The sequence below is a fragment of the Diorhabda carinulata genome, chromosome X, assembly GCF_026250575.1.
Source record: "Diorhabda carinulata isolate Delta chromosome X, icDioCari1.1, whole genome shotgun sequence".
Classification (NCBI taxonomy): domain Eukaryota; kingdom Metazoa; phylum Arthropoda; class Insecta; order Coleoptera; family Chrysomelidae; genus Diorhabda; species Diorhabda carinulata.
This window is the reverse complement of record NC_079472.1, coordinates 55,432,811-55,458,267: the sequence shown is the minus strand read 5'-3', so window position 1 is coordinate 55,458,267 and position 25,457 is coordinate 55,432,811. Positions and strand designations below refer to the sequence as shown.

General features: G+C 33.5%; 2 protein-coding genes across 29 annotated transcripts in view; both read right to left on the bottom strand.

Moving 5' to 3' along the window:
* The window catches only part of LOC130902297 (coiled-coil domain-containing protein CG32809), a 373,790-nt gene that overhangs the window by 280,249 nt on the left and 68,084 nt on the right, over positions 1 to 25,457 (bottom strand). The gene's annotated exons all lie outside the window — the stretch shown is intronic.
* Positions 14,819 to 17,058, bottom strand: LOC130902302 (uncharacterized). Its single transcript, XM_057814328.1, has 2 exons — positions 16,227 to 17,058; positions 14,819 to 14,899 (listed from the first exon to the last, which is right to left on the bottom strand). The coding sequence occupies exons 1-2, from the start codon at positions 16,974 to 16,976 to the stop codon at positions 14,855 to 14,857; spliced, it is 795 nt and encodes a 264-aa protein (XP_057670311.1). The 5' UTR covers positions 16,977 to 17,058; the 3' UTR covers positions 14,819 to 14,854.

The following is a 25,457-nucleotide window of genomic DNA, read 5'->3' as shown; positions in this document are numbered from 1 at the left end:
TTGCGAAGTACAGTTGGGGTGATTAACTATATATTTTCTTTATTTTTATTATGAAAATTATTGGATCTAATTGGTGTGCTCAATTTCCAATCAGTTTGTTAAATGTGAGCTTTAATGATATACTCGTAGATTCCTAATTACAATGACTAAAATTTTTTTAAAACAAATTTTTATTAATTTTTATCAGAATATTTATTCACATTTCTCGAGTTAATTTGCTTGCGAGTGTTAGATAATCTAAAATCTATGAAGAATTTATGAGTTTTACATCCAGTAACGTGATTACGTAACTTCTAATACATCTTACTAGGTTTAAAGGCCAATTTTTTTCAGTCATTCTGCGGTTGTTGTAACAATTCCTCTAGTAGGTGATTTGGGTGGGTTTCTATAGTTTTGTGATGATACTTTCTAGGATAACTTCTTGTACAATGGGTACTCCCAGGTCCACGTGAATGGTGTGATTTCGTACATACCATGGAGCATCTACAAATTTCCTGAGTATTTTTAATTAGGGTTTCTGAATAATATTCATATTAGATTTGGAATCGCAACCCCATGGAAACGGTCGTTGTACTATTTTTAATGAAATGTTTATACTTTGAATGAAATTTCCTATAATAGTATGTCAGAAAGAGAAAAACTTCTCATCACTTTTTTTGTTACCAGTGTGATGACATTTTACTACAATTAAAAGAACATGAAGTTGAGAGAATTATTTTCCACCAAATTAAATCATAAAATTATTCTAAGAAATGTTTATCACAAGAGCAAATGACTAATATACAGCAAAATTAGAGAAAACACTCTGTAATTAAGGAGTGGAAAATTTATGGTAAAACAGGCACGCCAATTACAAAAATTTGTGATCCAGAATAAACCATGTTAATTTAAAATATTCTTGTAAATATCTCTTAATTTTAAGATATTTTCTATTTTCCAGAGATTAAAAAATTCATTACGGAAGTGCTGAACGTTTTGAATAAATTTGAATTGTATGATTTAAAAGTGATTGACTGTGTTTTTCTAAAACTTGCATTGCACAGAGATATTTAAAGGATGGAGTAACTTAAGAGAAAAATTTAAAGAAGAATATGACAAAGACGAAGTGTTATGATGAAGGTCTGGGAAAAAATAATCAATAAGTGAATGGATTTCCACACAAAATCTTATTACTGATCTTAACAATGATTCAAAGTATTCTTCGTAGTCGCCTGAAGCTAACCCCTTTAGAACCACAGTTACAGCTTCCTTGGCCTCCACGCTACTATGATGACTTTCTTTGAAATGTCAATTCATATTGGAAAATGGAAAAAATCGCAAGAAGAGATCCAGTAACTATAGGTACAGCGTCCTTCACGACGAGCTGATTTGATATGCATATGGGAAAGTACTGAGACCAGTGTTCTGAAAATAATTTCAGTCTACTGAAACTTCCGAAGTGGACCCAAACTTCGTTATTTTAAACGGAATGCTATGGAATCTACGCAAAGTTTCAATATAACATTATTTAACGCATCGTATGCCTAGAGTCCACCATTTTTTAATTATTTCACATTTTCGAAATTTTTGGACACATGCAGACACACTAAAAAAATTATATTTCTAAGTTTAAGTGAGTCAGGTCTAATATTTTTGGGATTTGGACAAATAACACTTACAGCTTTCAAAATCTGTGAAAACCTTGCCAAAAATTTGTATAGGGTATTCAGAAAATGGTGCCAAATTTCGCTATCTAAAAACTTCGAAAACTTAATTTTTTCAAACGGCAGCCCACATTTTTCTCTTCGCCATTGGATTCTACACTTTAAATTAAGGGGACTTCGTCAGTAAATTCATATATCACAAATTAACGGTTTTTGTAGAAACTGGAAAAAATCTTTATGGTTAGATACAACATCTCTAAAATGTTTTTTTTTTGGCCAAAAGCTCTTGCACAATCAATCAGAAATAGGTGAGCTCGTTGACATTGTGCAAGATCCAGCGTGCATACCCAATTTTAGGTCGCTGAGCTCTTAACTACTTTAGGATTCTAACATCGGCTTCCCGTCACAACTTAGGCCAAAACATGAATGTTACCATCGTAACAAGCGTTAAATAACTCATTATATTCTAATTTTTAATATTTGAATAAATTTGTAGGTGGTCGTCCTTGATTTCTTGATTCTTCACCGCAACAGTTTGTATTACACATTCCTTGATAATTTTTTTGTGCGTAGTGGTAGTGGATTCAACAGTTTATTACGACTTCGTTCGACTGTCACCCTTAATGTTCATTACAGTTTGCGTGACTTTTAGTCATATAGTTTAGAAAAGAAATACAATTTTTGTTTACTATCCGGAATTTTTATTTCTATTAAATGAACAGTCAAATTGATCCTCTCCTTAGTGATTCATGTGATAAGCATATCGCTTCATCAAAGACAAAACGCATATTAGGGTAGAAATAGGGTTAAAATCAGTAAATACAGTGATAAAGTCCCTCCTTCCTTTATGTAACGATTATACATAAACCAATCAAATTTTGAATATTGATATTAAAACCACATTAGACAACGTAAAATTCGAATATATATAATAAATATACGAAACACAAAAAAATCATAGACCCGAGTCAAATTTAAGAGGAACTTTCTGATACTTCGTACTTCATAAGCAAGTGCCGAGTTGTACATCGTGGATAGCTTTAGAGACCATGTTATTAGAGCTTATCTTTCCGGAAAAGGCTGAAATGGTTATAAACGAAGCAACGAAAACAGACACCTTACGACGACAGAACAACCCCGGTGACAAGGGCGAATATCTACCGGTGCTAACCTTTTACGAGTGGGGAATACCTCTTAGTATCTTCCACAGAACTGAGTGGCAAGGAAGAAATGTACGCACTAAGAACGTAACGCGAATGTTGATGAGATCCTGTCGAAATGACAGTGGTTGGTGTAATGTCCTGTTTCGCATCCATTCACGGGCTTTGACCCATAGTGGATGTTCACCGGAACGAGCTTTTCTTATGAATATGAATGACGTATTCCTCAAAGATGAAGTCACAATATCATTGGGATCAATAATTTGAAATGGAACCCTATGGCTAAGGACACATATTTCTAAAGATATCAAAATCTTTGTCTCCATCTATCAATCCATAAATGATTGATTCTTGTGATGGAAGATCACCGTTTCCACTGTATACTTTTTCTTTTCAGTTTTCAGAAATATTTAATTACCTAAATGAAATTGAAAATATCTGCCTTGTCAGTAGATGCTGACCTTAAAATCTGTACCTTGAAACAAAATCACTTCGTGTATCTTGTAACGCGTTACATTGTACAATTGGTTAGGTTTTCCATTTTTTGGCAAAAATCGTCATGCCACGAAGCAAGAATGGTAAGAAGAGAGATCCAGTAAATTTTAGTGCCTGAAAGGAGGCTGTAATGAAGATCTAACAAAAAAATGAGCTTCGGGGAGACTTCCAAAGCTAGATTCACCACACTCTTTAGAGAGTCAAAAAAATTTGAGGATGAAAGAAAATATTATGAATATACTGTGAATTTTGTTGCCAAGCAAGTGTTTATTGAAGAAAAGCAAAACTGCTCAGCAGAATATATTAAAAAAATTGTTTTAATGCAATATGGCTTAACCAAGAATGGCGTAAGATAATTAGCTTATAAATTTGATGAAGTCAATAGAAAGAAATATCCAGTTACATGCAGAACAGATTGATGGTGAGAAGTGGATGCGCGGCTTCCTTAAATAGCATCAAAACACTCTATTAATTCGAAAACTCGAAGCTACAAGTCTAAGCAGTCTAACATGAAAGATGTTCACATTTGATTTGGAACAATTCCTCCGAACCGAATTCCGAATTTAGAGGACTTAAACAACTAGGAAGTGCAACATCAGCCAAGAAAGGAGCCCTTTCACTATGATAGCAGCAATTAATCCTACTGGAAACTGTATTCCGCCAATACTTTTTCAAAGACATAATGCTATTTGGCGCAACTCATGTAGCAATCGGAGCTACAGTACCCAATGGCTGGTCAAATAAACAGCTGTTCTTAAAATTCCTTGACCATTTTATTGAGTTTCTCAAATGTTCAAAGGACGAGTGCGTTATATTATTCTTGAACAATCACGAGTCACATTTGTCCATTTAAACAGTCCAAAAAGCTTCGGATGATGGAATGAATGAAACTTTTCCACCTCACATAACAAACAGGCTCCAGCAATTTGATTTAACTCTTAAAACATTTTACAGCCAAAGTTTAGAATCTGAGCTGTTTAGTAATGGAGGAAAAACGTTTGACATTTACTCAGTAGCAGAGGGTCTAGGAACTGCATTTCTTCGAGCTTACATGCCCAGCAATATTTTAAGTGGTTTTAGAACTTCTGGAATATATCCACTGGATATTTTCAGATCAAGATTTTATGGGTTCCTAGGTAACGGATCGCGATTTGGAAAATAACGTATCACAGCCTCTACTACTGATAAACAAACTCAGTCTTTAACCTCAAATAAAGAACAAACAACAGATGAACCAAGAGCTGGGTTGTCAGGTGTAAAAACCATTGCATTGAAACCCCTAAATGCAGAAATCCTCGAAAAAGGAGGAAGATTTGGCAGTTATTTACAACTTCACACACCCTATAGAAAATTATGAGTATTTAATAAGTTAAATAACGTCATCTTCTATGAGTAATTTGTAATTAAAAATAGTCATCGATGGATGCGCACAATTCAATATATAATCAATTCCAAATTGCATTAATAATATGAAAATTTAGTTATCATTCTATATTTAACTATATACTTCAAACTTTAACCAGATAAAATGAAAAATTGTCTGTACCTGAAGTGTGTAATATCGCTCAATAATGTCCGTCGACACCTCTGGCATAATATGGGAAATGGAATGAAGTGGGGATCCTCGTCAAAATTAAATTGCTTGCGATATAAAAACAAGATCGATTCAATTTAAATTTATAAGTATACATATTATAATCAGGTCGAGGCAACATTATTCCATCAGCTTGTTGACAACACTTGTGTACCGCCTCTTAATGGGAATTTAAAAATGATGTCAGGATAAATAATGCAGAGAATATTGATAATACTATTTAAAAGCCATCGCCATCATCCCTAACGTCATTAACTTAAATTGTATTCTAAAGATGCTAAGAAATTACTGTTGTAGAAATATTTTATGGAGCATTGAAGATAATATTTGTCACATTTTATCTCACAATCAAATGATTCCACTGCCACAAAATAATGAGAAATCACTAACTATTTGGTTAAAATAATAACTGATGACACACCTTCAGATCAATCCGAGGAACACAACTAAGTGTGATGAACAGATAACAATCACGAATTTATTTTGAATTTAAAAGAAAATTTTGATGATGACACACCCTCAGATCAATCCAAGGAACACCACTAAGTGTGATGAACAGATGAACAATCACGAATGTATTTTGAATTCAAAAGAAAATTTTGAATACAAATTATTTTATGCAAATTATGCAAACTGCCATGAGTTTGCAAATGACCGAGTGTACTAACTAACAAAAGATTCGTATGACCTAGAAGTCATGCTGAACAACTGAATGAAACGTGCTAGCGCTTAAAGATAAACTTAATTAAAGCCTAATTTGGGTCGTATAGACACCAATTTTGAAGTATTAATGCATGCTATGGATGGATATAGTGCCAAAATAAATTGATAATTTTAAATACCTGAGATACTGTGGAACTCAGTGTTTGCAGCTGATCTGTTAATCCTCTTTGCCTGTCTCAGCCCCTGTAGGTTGTCCCAATAATTGATTTTGCTCCTTTTCAATTGTCCCGAGGCTGAAACCATAGAAGGGTTCAGGTCCCATGAAGGGCTTGTCTGCCTCAGCCTTAACGAGCTTTTTAGCTATTCCATATTTATTTTTCTTGCTTAGCTTGTTTGATTTGTCTAAGCAGTTTGGATTTTATAATATTAGAACTTTAAGCTTTAATGGTTGCTTGGTGATGGGACAAGATGATGATCTTCTGTTTGCAATAGTTCCTCTCAAGATTGAACTTGACACATTTTTCAATTAAATAGATTTCTGCGTGAAAAGTTCTATGTTATGAATGTAACGTTTGAACCATGGAAGCGAATATGAATACAAAATTATTGACTATAGAAAAGGACTTCCCAGTAGATGTCAAGACAGAAAGAATACACTAGAGCACCAATGAAATCAAGTAATAGGAAATATGACTAAAAAAAATCGCTTCAAATGATTCAGGCACTTCATTAAAGTAAATGAATGTGATGTTCTGAAGATATATTCTGGTGGATATCACGTAACAGTAAGTGGAAAGATCGAAGGGAAACAAAAAGAAACCCAAATAACTTGTTAATACATTTTAATCATTTCAATGTGATATTGTAAATAACACAACTTGCTAATATTTCGAGCTCCGTTTACAAAAACAAAATTGAACAAAAGTTGTGCTACGATAAGATTTGTTGTCAAAAAAATCATTTTATTGAATTTATTCTTCGACGTACTGCCATTTGCTTGCAGTGCACTTATCTCATCGTTGAAGTCATAGCTGGAAACACATCTGGAAGTTTTCTCTTGCCTAACGTTTCCTTCTTAGCAAATTTTCCATTTTCAGTAAAAGACAGGAAAATTTCAAACGCCCAAAGAATTTTGAAGTATGCCAAGTTATATAACTTTGATCGCAGTATGACCTTAGAATGCCCATGACCTACTTAGTTAACATTTCAATGCAAGATAAGTCTCTCGTTATCCATCGAAAACTCTGAAACGAGGAAAGGCGGGATACCTCGTTATACGTAACTGAAGCATTTCCGCTTTTGAGTATCTCATACCACGAAAAAAGTTTGAAATACCACCTTAGATATATTATAGAAAATATTTTTAAAATTTAAAAATTCTAAAATTTAAAATTATCAAGCTGGTCACAGTACAATTGGTACCGTTTTCAAGGCGCTTGTATCTATTGAGTGAACCTGGATAAATAACTGTCTTTAACAACCAGTATGCTTAATGACGTTTGACGTCAAAGGACACAAAGATTACTTTTGTGATCGCTTCTTTATATGAATAATGGGATTGTTAATGATGATGAGTTTTCTACAGGCGAAATAATGAAGGAACTCGGGGTTCAGTGAATAGACCTGTGATCTAGATCTATCTTTATTATGCTTTTCTGCTCCTCCATATTGATAATTGACACCCACTGCATCAGCGATGTCGGGACAGTTGACATTTATCTCGATCAGATGGTTGAATAACAAATGTCTCTTTACAGAAATATAACTTCAAATTCTAACTTAGAAATAAAGTTCTCGTTATCCGCTAGCAACACCATTTCGGAAAATACTCTTTAGTTGACTTCTTATTTGGTCTATTTGATTCTTTATTCACCTGAAATAGAAAATGTTTCCACGTTCGGTAGGTAAACATTAAGTTCGATATACGATATACAGAAGATAGTGACAGAAAGACAGTCAACGGTATTTGGAAGGCAGGAAAGCAGATATAACCATATGGAGATATTGTTATATAAAAAGAGTGAACTGGATACGTTGAAAAGAGGATGGGGTCTCGGAATGCAAAAGAATCTAATAAAAGCATTGTTTGGAAAGATGCAGGAAAACTCATTGATAAATTGATTGGTGGGATAACAACGAGTTATGAATAAGTTATTCAAAGACTTCCAGATTCTATTGAGAAAATTACGAAGGAAATTTGAGCAATATTATTTCACAAGATTTCCACAGGCAGCAATCAACTGCATCAAAACTGCCCTGCAGGCGAATTTAGTTGGTGGAAAGTGCGCAGAGTGGGAGAGGAAACTCAAAATAATAACAAGTCGCTCAATTCGTTAATCTTGACTTTAGCTCCGAAGAACTCCATTTGGGCCAAACGTGATTGAAATCGCCACGTTTTTCGCTAGACAAAGGATTTGAATCTCTCCTAAAGACCTGGGAAACCCTGGGAGTGAAAATCGGTCTACAATGTAAAGGATACGTGATACCTTTGGGATCGACCGTTCAAAAAAGCGCATGATGTTGTAAAACAGGCCAGAATCGCGAAAAGGGAAGACGAAGCAGCTCTGAGTGACTTCTAAAAAGAGGAGGAATGTCTATTGCATGGTCAAGGCATAGAAGATTAACGATGAGATGAAATTTTCAGTCTTGATTACATGCGCGAACTTTCAAATGCATTTTTCTCGATTCACTATTTTTCGAAACGATGAAAACGATTTCAGAAATTACGGGACTCGATTTATACATCATCAATACGTTATAAGCCATCGATTGAACTAGGATTATCATGATTCCTTAGATAGTTTTTTGTACGAAAAATAGAATGTAATTTTCAAAATTGTAAAAAAAGTCAATTTTTGTAATTTAAAAATCTCACTAGTTCTATCGCTAGTCTTAAATATGAGTAATAAAGAGCCGTTTGGTTTTCTGATTGTAGATAAGCAGAACAGCCGCAATCTTGGTCGCCGTGAAGCACTTCTTTTACTTGATGTGTTCCTGTTGACAACTATAACTTTTATTCCATTATATATTTTGACTTAAAATGTTAATAAAGATTATGCAAAAACAATGGGATGGGTTTAAATATAAATCTAAATTTTTACTGATAACAACCACATGTTCGAAATTGAACATTCTTTCGATACAACTTGAATTATTGTAATGCGTTGTCCTTTATACGCTAATGTTTTGATCTGATATTCTTTGGACGAATCTAACCATTTTTCATCAAGATAAATAACAGATCCATTTCCACTTCTACACTTTTTTGTCCAACAAATAAATATATTGCCACAATCTTAAGTGGTTTGACTCCATTATTACATATCTTCCATCGATTTTACAGTATTTTCGACGGAAAATTCTCCACAAACACAAAAATACACTCGTAGACATATTTTATTCTTTATATAACCTATGTTTTTACGAGTATTAAGGAGAAATTACTATAAATTGATGTTAGGTCGACAATTTAATGTTTTGTTCAAGAGTCGAATACACTTTCTCGGCCAGGAATAAAAATATTTGCCTCAAATGAGTATAATATAGTACAAGTAACATCTAAGACGTTCAGAGACGAAATAATCAAAGAAAACCCATTCCTACATAATGACCAACCGTGGGACATGTCTCAGGACGTTGCATCGAAACAGTTTAGCTTTGAGAAAAACTTTACCCCAAAAATAAACTGTAACAGTAGGTGAGATCAAAACACCATACAAGAAATGAACAGAAATGCCATTAAATGGTACACGGACGGATCAGAAACAGCAGATAAAACTGGAATAGGATTGTACGGGCCCAGAGCCAGAACACTCTGAAAGTTTAGGCAGCGCACCAAGCGTTTTTCAAGCATAAATCTAAGCAATTGACAAAGATAATTAAGTAGCAGTTAGAGGTCTAAGCTCCAATATCATGAGATCCATACTCGTTTGGTATTGCATAGAAAAATTAAACGAACTAGGCAAGAAAAATAAAAGGGAAATAAACTAGCTCATTAGCTCGCTAAAGCGACGAGCCCTTCATGGGACCCGAACCCCTCTTTGGTATCAGCTATAAAACAATAGAAAAAGCTCTAGAGAAGAAGGTAAATAGGAGCAACACCAATTATAGGGACAACCTACAGGGGCTGAGACAGGCAAACACTCTCCTGAGAAACTTTAATACGAGTAGATCTACTGCAGATTTTGTTGCACAGAGGACGAAACCTTTATCCGCATTCTCTTGAAGTGTGAAATACTAAGGAACTCCAGAGCACTACACCTGGGAGCGTATGAAATAGAAGACGAAGATCTCTGGCAATTAAAGCCATCCCATATTCTAGACTTGGGAGTGGGATTGTTGGATCACCTGTAAACACTGGGCTCTCCAGTATCGCAACAAGAAATGCGGACACAATAGATTCTTTGGGTAGCAGTGTATGAGAGACTCCAAATCCTCTCATACATACATACAACATCTAAGACACCTATTTATAGGACTAATGATTTTGAACAAATAAATTTTTTCAATGAAATTTTTTAGCAATGACTAATGACATTCTGGCATTATAATTATTTTGGATTAATATCAAATCCATTTATACTGATTATTTGGGATTACCAAATATGGTAGCAATTCTTATATTAAGTCCCCGTAGTTTTTTGGAATCCAGACAGAATTTCTTTAATCGGGCTATACGAGTACGTGCTAAATCTTTTTTTTTTTAATAATCCTATTTAATGTTTACTCTCTTAATCATGTACATAGATTCTTGAAAACAATTTTGTTAAATGTGAACTGAATAATATATCATAAAATGTTTTTCTTGGGGTAAGCCATCAGTTTGGAACTCTAATAATTCCAATGTGGTGCGGCACTTAACACAAACGACACTGCACTGCAGTTGAGTGCTTATTTTTATTTATGACCCTCATTTACCATTACTGCACTCTAGTTACCTAATTTACCTTGGAGGTGTGGATGGTTGACGTTCACATTATCTTTATTGTTATATAGATAATGCCTCCTATGCGATCATGACTAATTTGAGCCATAAAAGTTTTAAGGAGAATATTCTAACCTTTTTCTGTCGAAGAAATGATGAATAAATTAAATTTAATAGACAAAATAATTTATGAATAGAAAAAAAAAATGATTGCTATCATTTGACAGTATAATTATGAAATTTACAATTGCAGGAACCGTTTGTATAATGAAATATCTAACAAAGGAAGTGATAGAGACATATAGACAGAGAGAGAAAGATATTCGTTGGATAGAATTTTGTAGGATAAGGAAAATTTTCATAGAAGGACGGTTTGTAGAAGTAGGTCCTGATATAGGAATTGCTCCTTTGCAGGGCTGGAGTTGTGCTGGTTGCATAGAGTTGTGTTTGCTAACTTTTCAGGAGGTGGAGAAGCGAATGTTGAGAATTTTTGGCTAGAAGAAAACGAAAAGTCTGCAAGTAAAAACGGTCCTACTCGGTTTGGGTTTTATTTTTGATATCTTAGATGAGAATTCGGTTTACCAGGTTGCAGGGAAATTGCAGAAAACCTGCAACACCGTAGATCGACGAAAAGTGTGTAGGGTGGGTGTTGGAAATAGGGTTTTATCTGATGTACTTCAGTGTGAGGTACTTGGTTTTTGGGTAAAACCGAAATGGATGTGGTCACCCACGTCGCTGGTCATGGTACAGTGATAGTAGAAAGATCGTATGTGGTTGGTGGTTTCTCCAGGGTGACTGGGGCAGTTTCCTGGGGTTGTTTAATCGTTTGTTTAATTGTTTGTGCAATCGGTGAACCACTTTCGAAGCACCCAAAGGTACAACAGTCAGCTGAGAAGAGTATAGCTTCAGTATTTTGGGATGCTCATAGAATATTGTTCATCGAATATCTCCAAAAGGGAAAGACAATAAATAGCGAATACTACATACAGTTTTTAGATCGTTTGAATGCAAAAATCAAGGAAAACAGCCTCGCCGAAGGAAAACCCACCGATTCACAAGTCGATATCAACAATGGGCACTTCGAATTGCTTTCTCATCCACCGTACAGTTCAGATCTGCCCCCAGTGACTACTGGCTATTCGTTCATCTGATTCGCCAGTAAGGCAAAAGACAAATCCTTCTACAAGAACGGCATTGAAAAGTTACAGCAGCGTTGGAATGATTCTGTTGCTCTTGAAGGAGATTACATTGATGAATAAAATGGATAATTGTACACACGACTTATTGAGTGATGGTTGAGAACTCAAATTCTAATAATTTCTGCTTGAATGTCCCTTCTAACATCAGTTTCATAAAAAATATATAATATCCCTTTCTGTAGTGTTTTAGTATGAATTTCAATTTTTGAAAAATGAAGATGCTTAAAACAATCATGATTACACAAGTAAGTGGGAATATTACCATTTATGAATTTAATAACTAATACTTATACATATGAAATCAAGAAGTTAATTTTGAATATGTTTTATTGTCTTGAATAGGAAACAGTCAACATTTCATAATGCAGTCATAGTAAGGATTGGAAAATTAACAGAAATTATTCAATATATAATTTATCAAAGAAGTTATTATGGATGGTGGTGTTTATTTTGACTTTGTGTAAATGCTCGGTTGAAATACAAACATAAAGAACCGCTAAACCAATGTGAACATTTTGGTTTGATGAAAACAACATTTAAAATGATACAATTTAGATTGTTGTTGTTGGCCTCCATTTTATGAAAGTAGGAAATCAGTTCAATTTTCTCTTTTCTAGGAAATTTTCGTATCAATATCTTCATCACAAAATTTTCCATTGTGATATCATATTATTCAATTGAAGAAATTATCAAATAGAGGCAGCTCTTGCCGTAAAATAATTTTAATCTAGAACCTCATTTATAAGCCTCTGAACTTGTTTTTGGGGGTGTAACTTTCGTTCATTCGTTAAAGAATTCTATAAGTATTAACCATTATTTTTAAATAGCGCACTCAATTTTATCATAAAAAACTTCTTCACAAAATTATCGAGCTCCCTTCTTATTTCCCTTCTGAATATGCAAAAAGACGTGGTCCTTGAAATTTCCTCCAACCTTAATCCTTATTTTACACCATTTGAAATAATTTGAAATATACAATATTATACTGCTCACCCAATTTCTTTGCTAACTATTCAAATGTAGCCCTTTTGGCAATCTACTTAATAGCAACAGTAATAAACATTTCTCATCAGGTGAGATGACAATTGAACATCAGCAAGAACTTAATTAAAAGCGTGGAAACTCTTATGAATGATAAACAAACAATAATAAAACACCTAAAAATAATTCACAAACGACGTCAAAATATGACTTCATTCAAAATAGGACAGCTATACAAAGCTTCCGTATGGAATGAGGGGTGCTACTTAGATTTCAGGATAGACAAATAAAAGCAAATATTCATAATTGGCATTTTTGTTTTTCAAAATATTCTCCGTTAAGATCTGTACACTTTGGCAAATTTGATTTGAAAGCATCAACCACTTTTATAGGTGCAGAAAAACGTTGACCTCGGAATTTATTTTTGACCTGCAGGAATAGAATAAATCTTTAGGTCTTTATGGCGGATGAACTATTAATTCGATACTTTGTCAGTTAAAACATTTTTTGTTTGAACTGATATATAAGAGCTCGCATTGTCGTGATTGGTTTCCCTAATTTTTTCGAAAATTTCTGGCAAACAAATACTGGCGTACTATTTAAAAGTGACCATTTTACGTCTCTCTAATGGAACGGTGGTGAATGGTCCAGTTATTTCGAAAAAACAGATGATCATTTGCTTAGAAGTGCTTCATGTGCAAACAACAAGGTGTAGACGAACACAGCAGTGAAATTGGATGAACTTGATTTCTTTGTCAGTAGAGTTTTTATATCTGACACAATGTTCAATAAATTTGAAAGTGAAGTACTAAAAAGTCACTGCAAACTACGCAGACGCGATATCATCTTATTATTGTTCTAATTTCACGATGACACTGCTTTCAACATGACAGTCACAACAGTCTCCCGTGCTTATCAAGACGTTATAATATATAGTCTTTCAAGTAAGAGGGCGTTTTACGAGGACAATTGGAACGACTGACATTAGTAGTGGGAGGCTGTGGAGCGACCACTGCAACTGGAACCTCTGGTGCTGGATTCTGACTCGAGCCGGAACTTGAAGGTCTTCCCCGTTGAGTAAAGTCAGAATCTGAATCATGAGTAGGTTGAAAGTCATGTAGGTTTGGAGGAGAATAAGCAGTTCAGGGGCAAATTGAAACTTCTTCTTTTGAATTTCTGAACGCCGAGTCTGGTCAATGTGACGCTTGTTAATCGTCGTCGAGCTGAACGATGTAGTGAAGTTTTCTAAGCTTCTTGAGTATGGTGTCAAGTTTCCAATGATTTTGGCTGTTGCATAGTACCTCGACAACACGCGATCTCCCAAGTACATCCAGTTGGCATCTAATGTTTCTTTAAAGATACTCAAAAGTCACTGCAAACTACGCAGAGGCGGTATAATCTTATTATTGTTCTAATTTCATGATGACATTGCTTTCACCATGACAGTCACAACAATTTGGCACGTCTTAAAAGACCCATACAGGCGATTGTTGTTTGTGACTTGTTCCACTGATTTGGGTCTTACGCAAACTTTTTCATTCAGTTGTTCGTGAAAATGGGCGGTACGGATGATGTCTCGAGGTGTTGAGTTTCCTTTAGTTAATCCAGGTTTAGAATACGAAAACACATAATTCACAAAATAAGGCAGAGTTTTTAAGACTTTGAAAATGCGCTCTTACCAGTCATTGACTAATGTACGTCAATAAATGAAACAAAGTATGGTAATTATAAATATTTATCTTGGTTGAATGCGAACAAGGAGAGCATAAAAAGTACAATGCTACAGATTAAGAACGTGTCACTTAGATCAGATTGTTTTTGGGGTACCATACTAAAAAAATTGGCGAATTTATTCAAATGAATCATAATTGAAAACAAATACGTTCCAACTTGAATGGAAGGACTTACTCCCAAGATATTTATAACTTTGAAGTGTTTGAAGCATGGTGTTCCAAACTCGAATACATTTTTTATAATAACCGAAAAATAAATTGTACATATTGCTTTTTTAGATTTGTCAAAACAAAACATTCAATGTATTTGTTCGTATTCACTTGGTCCATTCTATTAAATGAGATTCATAACTACGTAAATTTGGCTTAAACAAAAAGAAACATCTCTTATTTTCTTTGTTAGACAAAACATAAGAGAGGAACAAGAGTAAAGTTTATTGTTTCTTCGTAGTGTGTTTACATTTACATTGAAATATTGACGGAGAGACAGCTCGACAAACAATAGATCTAAAAATAGTTTCGTTTATAAATTAATAATGAATCGTTGTCGTACCAGGAAAATATTTGATACATTTGCATTAGAGATATTTGTTTAAGAATAAACAGCTGACTGAAACATTTTAGAAATGACTTTGGTTAGATTCTCATCAACATTCAAATCAATAGTAAGGATCGTATATGCAATTTGAATGATGAAGCACCATTCTAAACATCCGAAAATATGTTTCTCACGTGATATGTATTTTGGTTATCAATCTGCAGGGCAATGTGCAAATGGAAGGTTTTAATCGATTTTGATAATTTTTTCGGTTTGTTGCTATAATTTTAGTTTTTTCCAAGTCCTCTGTATATTGTAAATTACTCATTTTGATTGAAACTGTTTTTAAGGACATAAGTAACAGTTACCTAAAAGGTATCAATTGCGCTGGACGATTGTATGAAACGTATATCTTATTTACTAGAAAAACAAGTAATATTTTCATTTTCATAATTACTAAGTATTTATCTTGCGCACAGCTTTCTCAAGTCGAAATTTTCAGTTAATAGGCGATGTACAGCACTTTTTGAAATGCCTATGTCTCGCGTATTTTCAGTCGACAATCATCCAGTACCGTTTTGTGGACTTTCTTCAACATTTCTGGAGTCATCACCTCATTTAGTCGACCAATGGTATGCTGATCTTCGCAGGTCGTATGACCTCGTTCAAACTCTGCTACCCAATATTCTACTGTCGACAACCAAAGAGCAGTCTCGCCCAGAGAAGAATCTAGTTCAACATTAATTTTGGTTGAGCTAAGAACTTTCAAATAAAATTATTATATCATATACGATGACCGATTTTTTTCATGTTCACAACTTCACTGAAAACGTTCACTTTTGATTGCTGCCAAACAAATACTAAATAACGTGGTGTCTTCAAACTTGGAACAAATGCTGTATAGTTTGCGTAAATTCTAATACAGTGGTATTTTTCAAGCAACTGCCGCCATCTCTAGGTCAGGCCAGGTACTTCTGCGGCTATCTTCGTAATGCTGGTCAATTATCATAAAATACTGATATAGTGGCATTAAATCAAGTCATTACGATATTAACGAGTGAACTTTGAGGAAATATATTGATATCTATTTCAGGCCCCTCTTATACCTACTTCAATTTTACACAAACCTTGAAAAAAATGAATATAAGATCATTTTATTATTTTACAAACTTTGAGGAGAATCAACATACCGGATATCACTTGAGGACGATAATATTATATATAATCTTATGAAATTACTTCTTGGTCCCTATCAATATCAGTCAAAAAACTTGATTTAGTAACAATCTCACTCACATCTCGAATTTTTTCATCGACAACAACGGTTTGTATATTCAAATTTATATTAAAGAGGTACTTGTCCACCCATTCTAAGCAAAACAGATCGCTATTTGACATATACTCAAAAATCTGTGTGCTCTCGCTTACCGCAGGGTAATAAAAATCAGTATTAGTAAACTTACAAGAAGTTTTTCTTATTACAGGACTTGTTTCCATATTTTTAGTTTCTGCTGAGGTTTGAATATTTTTATAATCATTATACCAATCGACCTGAATATTTCTTTCATTTACTAAATCCGTTTCGGTTTGTGTAGAATCAGTTTCTAAATTAACCCAATCATGAAGTGTTTGAGTTGCTGTTGACAATATTCTTATTCTATTTCTTTTATCAGTAGAACTTGAGGCAAGAGTATCGGTATTTTCAATCAAGTTAATAGGCTTTGATCGGGATAACATTTCTATTTCATTGCTTCTGTTCTTATCAATTACTTTGAACATAGATGACGTATTTTTCTTATTTAGCTTAGCGTCCGTTTCCAATATACGTCTTACTATCAAATCATTCAATTCCTGTGAAGTTTTTGTGTGGGGGATGTGTAGTTTTGAATTAACCGATTTCTTATTTTCAGCTATTTCAGAATGCTTATATAAGATACGTTGCGCTACTATATCTATTGAGATATCTTTTTTGGAATTATTAGATTCCGTTGTTGATACATTCACAGTATTCGAGCTATTGAAATTTGATTTTTTCTTGAAACGCATTTTCAAGTCAAGTACTTCAGCATGCTGTTCCTTTATTTTCAATCCATCACATGCAGCTCTAGAACTCTTTTTATTATACCTGGAAGCGTAACTTTCTCTAATCATATTTGTTATGAGGTTTACAAGAATTTTGACATATTAAGATGACGTTTATATTTCCTATAACTATGTCAAACTGGCATTTCATCATAAAGCTTGACATTTTTAATGGTGTACGAATTCACAACGTGTTGTAATACGAGTGCTATTAGAGTTGTTTACAGATATTTGAAACATGCATCTTGGTCATAAAATGGCATTGAATCGCGACTCACATCGACTTTTGGCGAATTTCGTGAAAGTCCTCCAAAATCGGATGTTGTTCCAAAAAAACATCGAAGTGTATTGTTTTCGATAGAGAATATTTTAAAAAACCATAGCCATATTTGTCTATCTCAAAACTTAAGTAGCAGCTCTCGAATAACTTTAAATAATATGCATTTGAAAATAATTCCGCCTGGAGTTAGCTACAGGGTGTATTAAGTAGCCTAGTGGCTGCCCTTGCTGATCCGAAGGTAAGGGATAAAGAAGGGGAGTCTATAGGTGATGTTAACAGCCTGCCTATGGTAAAAAGACATTCAAGCTTATAGATTCAATGCAAAAGACTCGGAACCGGACGGTTATTATTGCATGATACGGCACGAACAAAGAAAAAACGAGTATGAATGACGAATACGATGCGACTAGGGTGTTGCAATGTTGATTCATGGAATGGAAAAGACCAGGAGATAATATTGTAGCTAAATCACAGAACACATTCTCTGAAAATAAAATAAAGAAGAAAGATACCGCTAAGTATGAAAACTAAATCCGGATTTATAACAAAAAAAAAGATCCAAGATCCAGTGCTGAGGTTGGCCAGTTACTGCATGAGAGATTTAAGAACAGTATAGCCAATATCGAACACATAGATGACATATGCTCAACGTTACCACATCAAGGACTCCTTTCTCTTCCTGTAAACTATTCAGTGTAAATTGTTTCAGAATAGTTTCAAGTTCAGAAATAGGCGAAGCATCTTCAATGCTTCCGAACATTCCAAAACCGCAGAGATGCATTTGGAAATAGTTTTCGGCATACTTGTACTTGCAAGGGATTCTCATGGAGTGAGTTTAAAACACGGGCTAATGGAACCCATTATAAGGAATGAATTGAAGAAACGATTTGGAATATTTCTGCGAGGTCTCTGCTAAAAAATTATTTTCCAGATTTTAATCGAAAAATGAGCAATGGAAAGAAGAAAAAGAGAGAGAGAAAGCTCTGATTGCTGAAGTGATCAGGCAGATTCTGAAAAGATCAAATACAACATCATATTCTCCAAAATTGTACAGGTCAGGTGCTTTTACTAAAGAAGATATCAACAAAAAAGCGTATTGAAATAAGGCAGGAATTTGGGGAAAATTGTTGAATAGATGCTAATTAGCTCAGTAGATGGATACCGCACTCAGAGTATTGGGATTGATGAAATTTGATAAAGCCATACGAAACCTATACGAAAAATTATTCAAGTTACACGTCTCTCTAAATATCGTCTTATTATGCAGTGCACTAGAGTGTACAAGTTTATCGACAGCATAGTGACCGATTTTTCTCTAATAATCACTCATATATCCTCAAAGGATACTATGAAAAATGATATATCATTTTTATTTGTAACGGATCAGCCCTCGCACGTATGGCGTAGAAACATGGAAAATTGCAGATAAACGAATCTTTCGTCACGATATTCGTGGAAAAAATGAGACCAGTATAGAACATCAAGAATGCAACACAAACAGAATCTTAAATTAAGCCCAATAGAAAACATCAATAAACAAAACAGATTCTTGAAACCAGGCATGCCTGAATAGGGGTGTCCACAAACATATATTGATATTTATATTGGATGTAAAGCATCGACTTCAAGCATCGATTTTTATCAATATATCGCTAGAAAACATCGATATTGTTTTACTATTGAATACTTTCCACTAAAGTTTAATATTACCTCTTCCAAGGGAAAGGCAAAGTTTGGTGGTTCTTGATTTTTTATGTGTGAATGTAGAATCAGAGACTAGACTAACATAGTAGAACTAGTAGTGTAATGATATATATATATAGGCGACAGAACATTTTATTGCAAGCCTTGAGGTTAGAATAACAGTATAAGTATTTAGTTGAGTTAAGTGAGATTGGAAACACTAACACTCATACATCACCGTCTTTGTCTGACATGTGCCGTAAAGCGATAGGTCTCTTGAAATTTAATCATCTTCAACCGCAACCCGTATTTGCTACCACTTCTACATTGGTAGAGTAGAGTATAAAAAATTATCTTTGATGTGATATTGAATACATACGTCCTTAATTGATTGTTGTAACAGAAAAAGACCTATTTACACTTGGCTGCGGTCAAGTGTACCATAAAAACCAAGAATAGTTCTAGTTCTATAAATCGATTGCTTTGAAATGAAATACAATTTGATAACAAGTAGTTGTAATTACTTAATTTGTATTTCATGTAAACACGCGTCCGATATATTGATGAGAACCTGGCTAAAGAATATTCATTTATTTATATATCATTAAAAAAATAATAGATTATTTCAATCACACACACGAACGTAATATTTTATCAACCCAATCTCATACTAATACGGCGCAGTAATTCAAACAACAATTATTACGTTCGTTGGTTCGAGCTAGAATTATTCTGCTTTTGCACTTCGCTTTGTTTTCGGTATTTGTGCACAACAGCAGGATTGTTTCTGGCGGTTTGGAGAGGCACTTCGGTTATTGGTAATACAAGTGACTTCTGGCAGATGCTCGAAGTGTTTAATAATTAACCACAAAATATTTTGATCAATCACACAGCAAAATATTTCATCAGATAATTAGTTTATGTGGAAATGTTTTCAAGAAAATGTTTTCTAATGAATGATTAATACACAGAGGAAATTAATAAGAAATTATGGTTCTCATGAATCATCGAAACCATATAAGATTTGATTTGCGGAACAGAGATATTCTAAATAATAAAAAGTCAATAGAAGAATGATTTGATGAAACGAAAACGTGGATATTAATTTAAGATTACTTCATATTCACTTAATATTCACCCAGCAGACATTGAAACAACATATGAGTTCTATTAAAAGTTGCTACACCACCTAATTCAACATTAACTGAATCAAGTATTTCAGCATCAATGGATCGCTAGACTTGGCGATATTGGAGGGTAATTCCGTTTATGTACATTGACATCCAATTTTTTGGTATACATATGTTTACTATAGGTAGTCTTCGTAGAAAAACTGTGTTTTATTCGATTTTTTCACTATTATAACCTGGATGATAAAATACTCTTTTAGTGTTCAAATGTTATACGCACTTTTGTTTTTGTTCTACTGTCTGTTCTTGTATGGGTAAATGAGTTTTCCTTGCCAATACATGTAAGGTACAACTTTTTCGAGATTTAAAAAAAATAATTCCATTACTACTCAATTTACAGATTCAATGAAAACTAAGATCTTTTTTTTTTCATTTTGTGTCTCGACAACTAAGATTACTGACACATACAGTTATGATGCAATTATTAACTAAACTACGACACCTTAAACATTAATATTAACAAACTGTTTGGATTACATATATTAAGAATTTCTATTTTACCATATAGACAAATGTCTTCCAAATTAATATTAACCGTCGAGGCTTCTGATGCAGCTTGATCTGCAGGTTCGTTCCTATGTATGTCAGTGTGAGACGGTACCCAGATTAAAGTAATGGTAACACCAATGCTTGCAGGACAGTGAATAGACTCATGAATATTTTGAATGATGGGGTGTACTAGATATATTTGCCTAATGGAGTCGCGTTTGTGTATATAGCTGATTATTTGTCGTGTGAGGATAGGGAGATCAAGGCTTGAAGGATTGCATATAATTCTCCTGCTAGCAAAAGATCGACGGTAGACCATATTGCTTGAATATTTGATATAAATTGGCTACGGTAAAACCTACGTCGATCTCAGATTTTGAAATCTTTGCTTCGGTATATCACTGTGTATTTCATGTTGGTTTTTGCCTTTTCCAAGGAGGATAGGATGAGATTGGAATGGGTTTATCCATGAATAATCAATAGGTTGATATTGGATTTGAGTGATGATAGGATAGCTGAAAGTGATTGGAGTTTAGAAGAAAAATTATTGGTGTCGGATGAACGATTTATCAGAGGATAAACTGGATTTTCAGGTTGTGCTGACATTTTGCACAGTATGACATTAGAAGTAGTTCAATCATAGAGGAGATTCATCTCCGGTACAAATTTCTCGAGATTTCGAAAAAAAAACTCAATTTACAATTTTAATGAAAACTAAGATTTATTATCGACATTTATGTACTAAAAACATGTGTGATTCATTGGAAGTTTTTCGTGCTACATAATAATCTGCAGTAATCAACAAAACAAAGTAATTGCGATAAAACAAAGTTATTACGATCCAATATTTCTAAACGGATGGCATTTTGCTTGAGCATGTTCAGAATTAGACAATGAACCAGTTTTCAGGACACTGCCACTAATTGTCCACAAGAGTGAAGAAGATAGACTTTGAAAAGCTTGACCAATAGGGTGTTGCTTTGAGATCAGGTGATCGGCTTCATTCCAAGGGAAGAGCTCTCATTGCTCGACGATTTTGTCAGTGAGTTTAAGTGGTATTGCGCGTGTTTATTGTAGTTCTGCTGGATAACGACATTTTCATAGTAAATATGCATTTGTAATTAAATGCTTAAATGTTTATTTGCGACAATTTTTGTTGTTTAAATTTATTTTCAAAAGTATGTTCAGAAGTGGACAATGAATCAGTTTCCGCGTCACTGCTATTAATTGTCCACAAGAGGGAAAGAGATAGACTTTGAGTAGCTTGACCAATAGGGCATCGCCTTGAGATCAGGTGATCGGCGTCACACCAAGGGAAGAGCTCACTTTGCTCGACCATTTTGTCCGTGACTCTGAGTAGTATTGCGAGTGTTTATTGTGGTTCTGCTGGATAACCATATTTTATGGTAAGTATGCATTATATTTGAACCTATTTTGTTTTTAATATTTGGTTAATAATATTTTAGCAGTACGGCATGAAAAGTTTCAAATATTTTTTGGTAAAAATTGAAATAACTATTATCCTCCTGATATCTGACCCAAGAGAAATTGAACCGTTAGTAGGGAGATTTTTCTCTCATTTTTTAGTTAAAAGCGATTAATTCGTCATAAACATTAAGCTCTTATCTATGGTATGCTCTGAGATTTAAGTGGTTCGTATTATTTTGTAACTTATCGCAGAAAAATGTTATTTACCAATCTGGTATGGATATCTTAAGACGTTAATAAAATTTTCCATTATGTAAATTCTTTGCATTGAAAAAGCTTTTTTGGAAAACATTACGAGGGCTTTTTTTGCATGACCAAAGCATAATTACGCTTATAGCTATCATCGGGCTCTCTGCGGTTAAAAGGCAAAGGTGAATGCTGTAAATAAAGCGTATGGAAACGATCATGCAATTGGTGATGAATCTGAATCTGTTTGGATGTGTCTGATATATCCAAGGTGAAAGTGAATTCAAAAGATGATTTCAAAGAAATTGAACTGTCTGAGGCATGTCCACCACGCAAGGAAAACTGGTACAATATTATTTATCAGACTCCAGAACCCTCTGAAGACGGACATGTTATGGACGTTACAAAATATGGTTACTCAGCCAACAAAGAAATCTAGCCTGTTGAATGCGAAGATTTTCTACTGGTAAAAGTTCATGCTTGTGTAGTTAATTATTCACATGACGATGGAAATCTTAGAATCACATTCTTTTAAAAATAGAAGAATATTCCGTCTTGAAATTAATGAAAATAATTGACTCCACATACATAATTGATATTCTTCCTCAACCCAAAGTTGCAACAAACCGAAGACAAACGTGCTACGATTTTGAATTAGATATCATTGTTTTGTTATAATTTTAAAATAATTCTATAATATTAAGTTGAAATAGTCTCCTGTCACTATGAGTCAGATCTCAATTAAAAAGACTGTCAAATTATATTTTAAAATGCTGGAAATATCTTTTAGAATTCATTCTGGAAATTTTAATAGCATTGTTTTGTGTGGTACGTTTCTCTGGAGTCACAAAACTTTAGATTATTTTCTGAAATCATACAATTTACAAGGTAGAAAAAACGATTGATATATTTAACAAACTTAACATAAAATTCAATAAACAATTATTCATACTAAGTAAAAACCGATTGTGAGTTACATGGAAAAAATTCCTGAATATTCTTTTAATAAAATAGGATCAAATGTCATAAACACTTTGTTAGCATTTATTTTATTATAATTACGAATGATGTAAATAACTTTTTAATGAATTTAGTCCATTCAATGAACGAATTATAGTTAATTCGCTTGTGAAATTAATTTTGTTCATTCAACTCTATAAAATTATTATAATTTTGAGTTTAATAAAGTTTTTAAAAACATATTTTTGGCCATCGAAAATATAATTTGTGATAATAGTCCATAATGTTTTTTCAAAAAAACTGTAGCACTTGAAAATATCAATCATCGTACTACATTATCAGCTAGTACTTTAATAACATCTGCTTTTTCTAATTTTTCAATATTTTCAAATGTTTAATGCACAACTTGTGCATTCACACCAATTATATTGAGGATTCGAGAAAGTAAGGCAACTAATTTAAGATTGAATCGTGATTGTTTTGGTTGATACAACTCCATTGAATTGTTTCAAACAATAACTGGACGGAATATTTGAATTTAAAATATGCCGCCACAAACAGAGAGGAAAATGTTATTTGCAACTACCTTGCAACATGAATATATCTAAGACAGCGTTTCTGCTGTTTGGATTTACATGATTCAACTCTTATTCTCAAATCGAATCAGATTTTCTTTGGAAAGTTATTAGAAAATATAAGGATATACAAATTCATTTTATGTGTCAAGAACATCAACAGATGTTATTTTAAAATAGAATAGAAAAGTCAATTCTAGAAAAAATAAAAATATAGTACCGGTACAAACAGCATGAATACAATAAAAATAACCATTATTACCAACAGTTCCTTTGAAAGAAAAAAAGATATAGTTCGGTCAATATAGACGGACAATAAAGTTTTAAAAATCCCCATCGATCTCCTATGTGTGCTAAAGAAGTTATTCGGGGTCAAGGACAAAATTTGAGGTAATTTAAGGAAACAATAACCGTCAAGTTATTATTGATATTGGTCTTGATTATTGGGTTAACTATTGTTTTGATTTCCTTAGATATTTTAATTAGATTCATAGTCTACTTTCACAGTCATATCTTCTTCGATTCCATTTTCTTTCTCTTCTCTCGTTGAATGTCCATAAATTGTTCAAATGTGGCTGAGTCATTGGACTATTTATTAAAACCATAGCAATCTTCCTCATTTGTACTCAACTGAACATTTGAGCAAGACTGACCTTGACAATTGGTGCACGCTGATGAATACAGCAACCCGATTTTTTGTCAACCATATTTAGAACTACAACCTCTTTTGCAATTGCAAAAAATTATGTTGAAGAGATTTTCTGGAGCAGGTGGGAGTAGAATTTTAATCGGTTTCAGAGTATTATCTACCAATTTCCAACCCCAGTCTCCCTAACCATATTTGAACTTGATAATACACTCCATTTAGGATGTTGAATAGCAGATTACGATGTTGGAACTGAAGATTTAGCACTAGAAGAAACAGGTAGATATATAAACGAGACCTACATACAATAGGATGGCCAAATTTTTTCACAAGGCCACGTGGGTAGACGGGATTCAGTTAAGGGCTATCTTATGAATAAATATTTTCAGAATAGAATAAAATAGACAAAATAGGTATTTTTAATTGTCTTAAGTGCCTGATTATGTATATACGTGGCTTATATGTGCATATCATTTATAATGTGACTTAGAATCGCGATATCTCAGGAATGGTAACTGTTAGGAACCATATGTAGAGAATTTTAAGAACTGCAACTTTTATTTCAGGTCTTTTATAAAACCCAAAAAACCTCAAATTTTAACCTTTGACCCTGAATAACTTATATAGCACATATATCTCTGCAACATTATTTGTCTTTCCGGGAATTTTTGTTATTTGACGATCATTTTTATGTCTAAATTGACCGGACTAATAATCAACTTTCACTTTAATGATATATATCTTTTTCTTACTCTATGTCTATTACTTTTTTAGGTTAAATTATCACTTTATTGCTATTAGTTTACGATACCATATTATTATCCACATTTATCAGGATTACATCAGAAGAGAAAAAATTTGTGAACTTATAAAGTCCGATCAGAGACATAAAGTTAACGGATAGAACAGTTTATGGACTTTTTTATAAAGACCCACTTATTTTTGGCT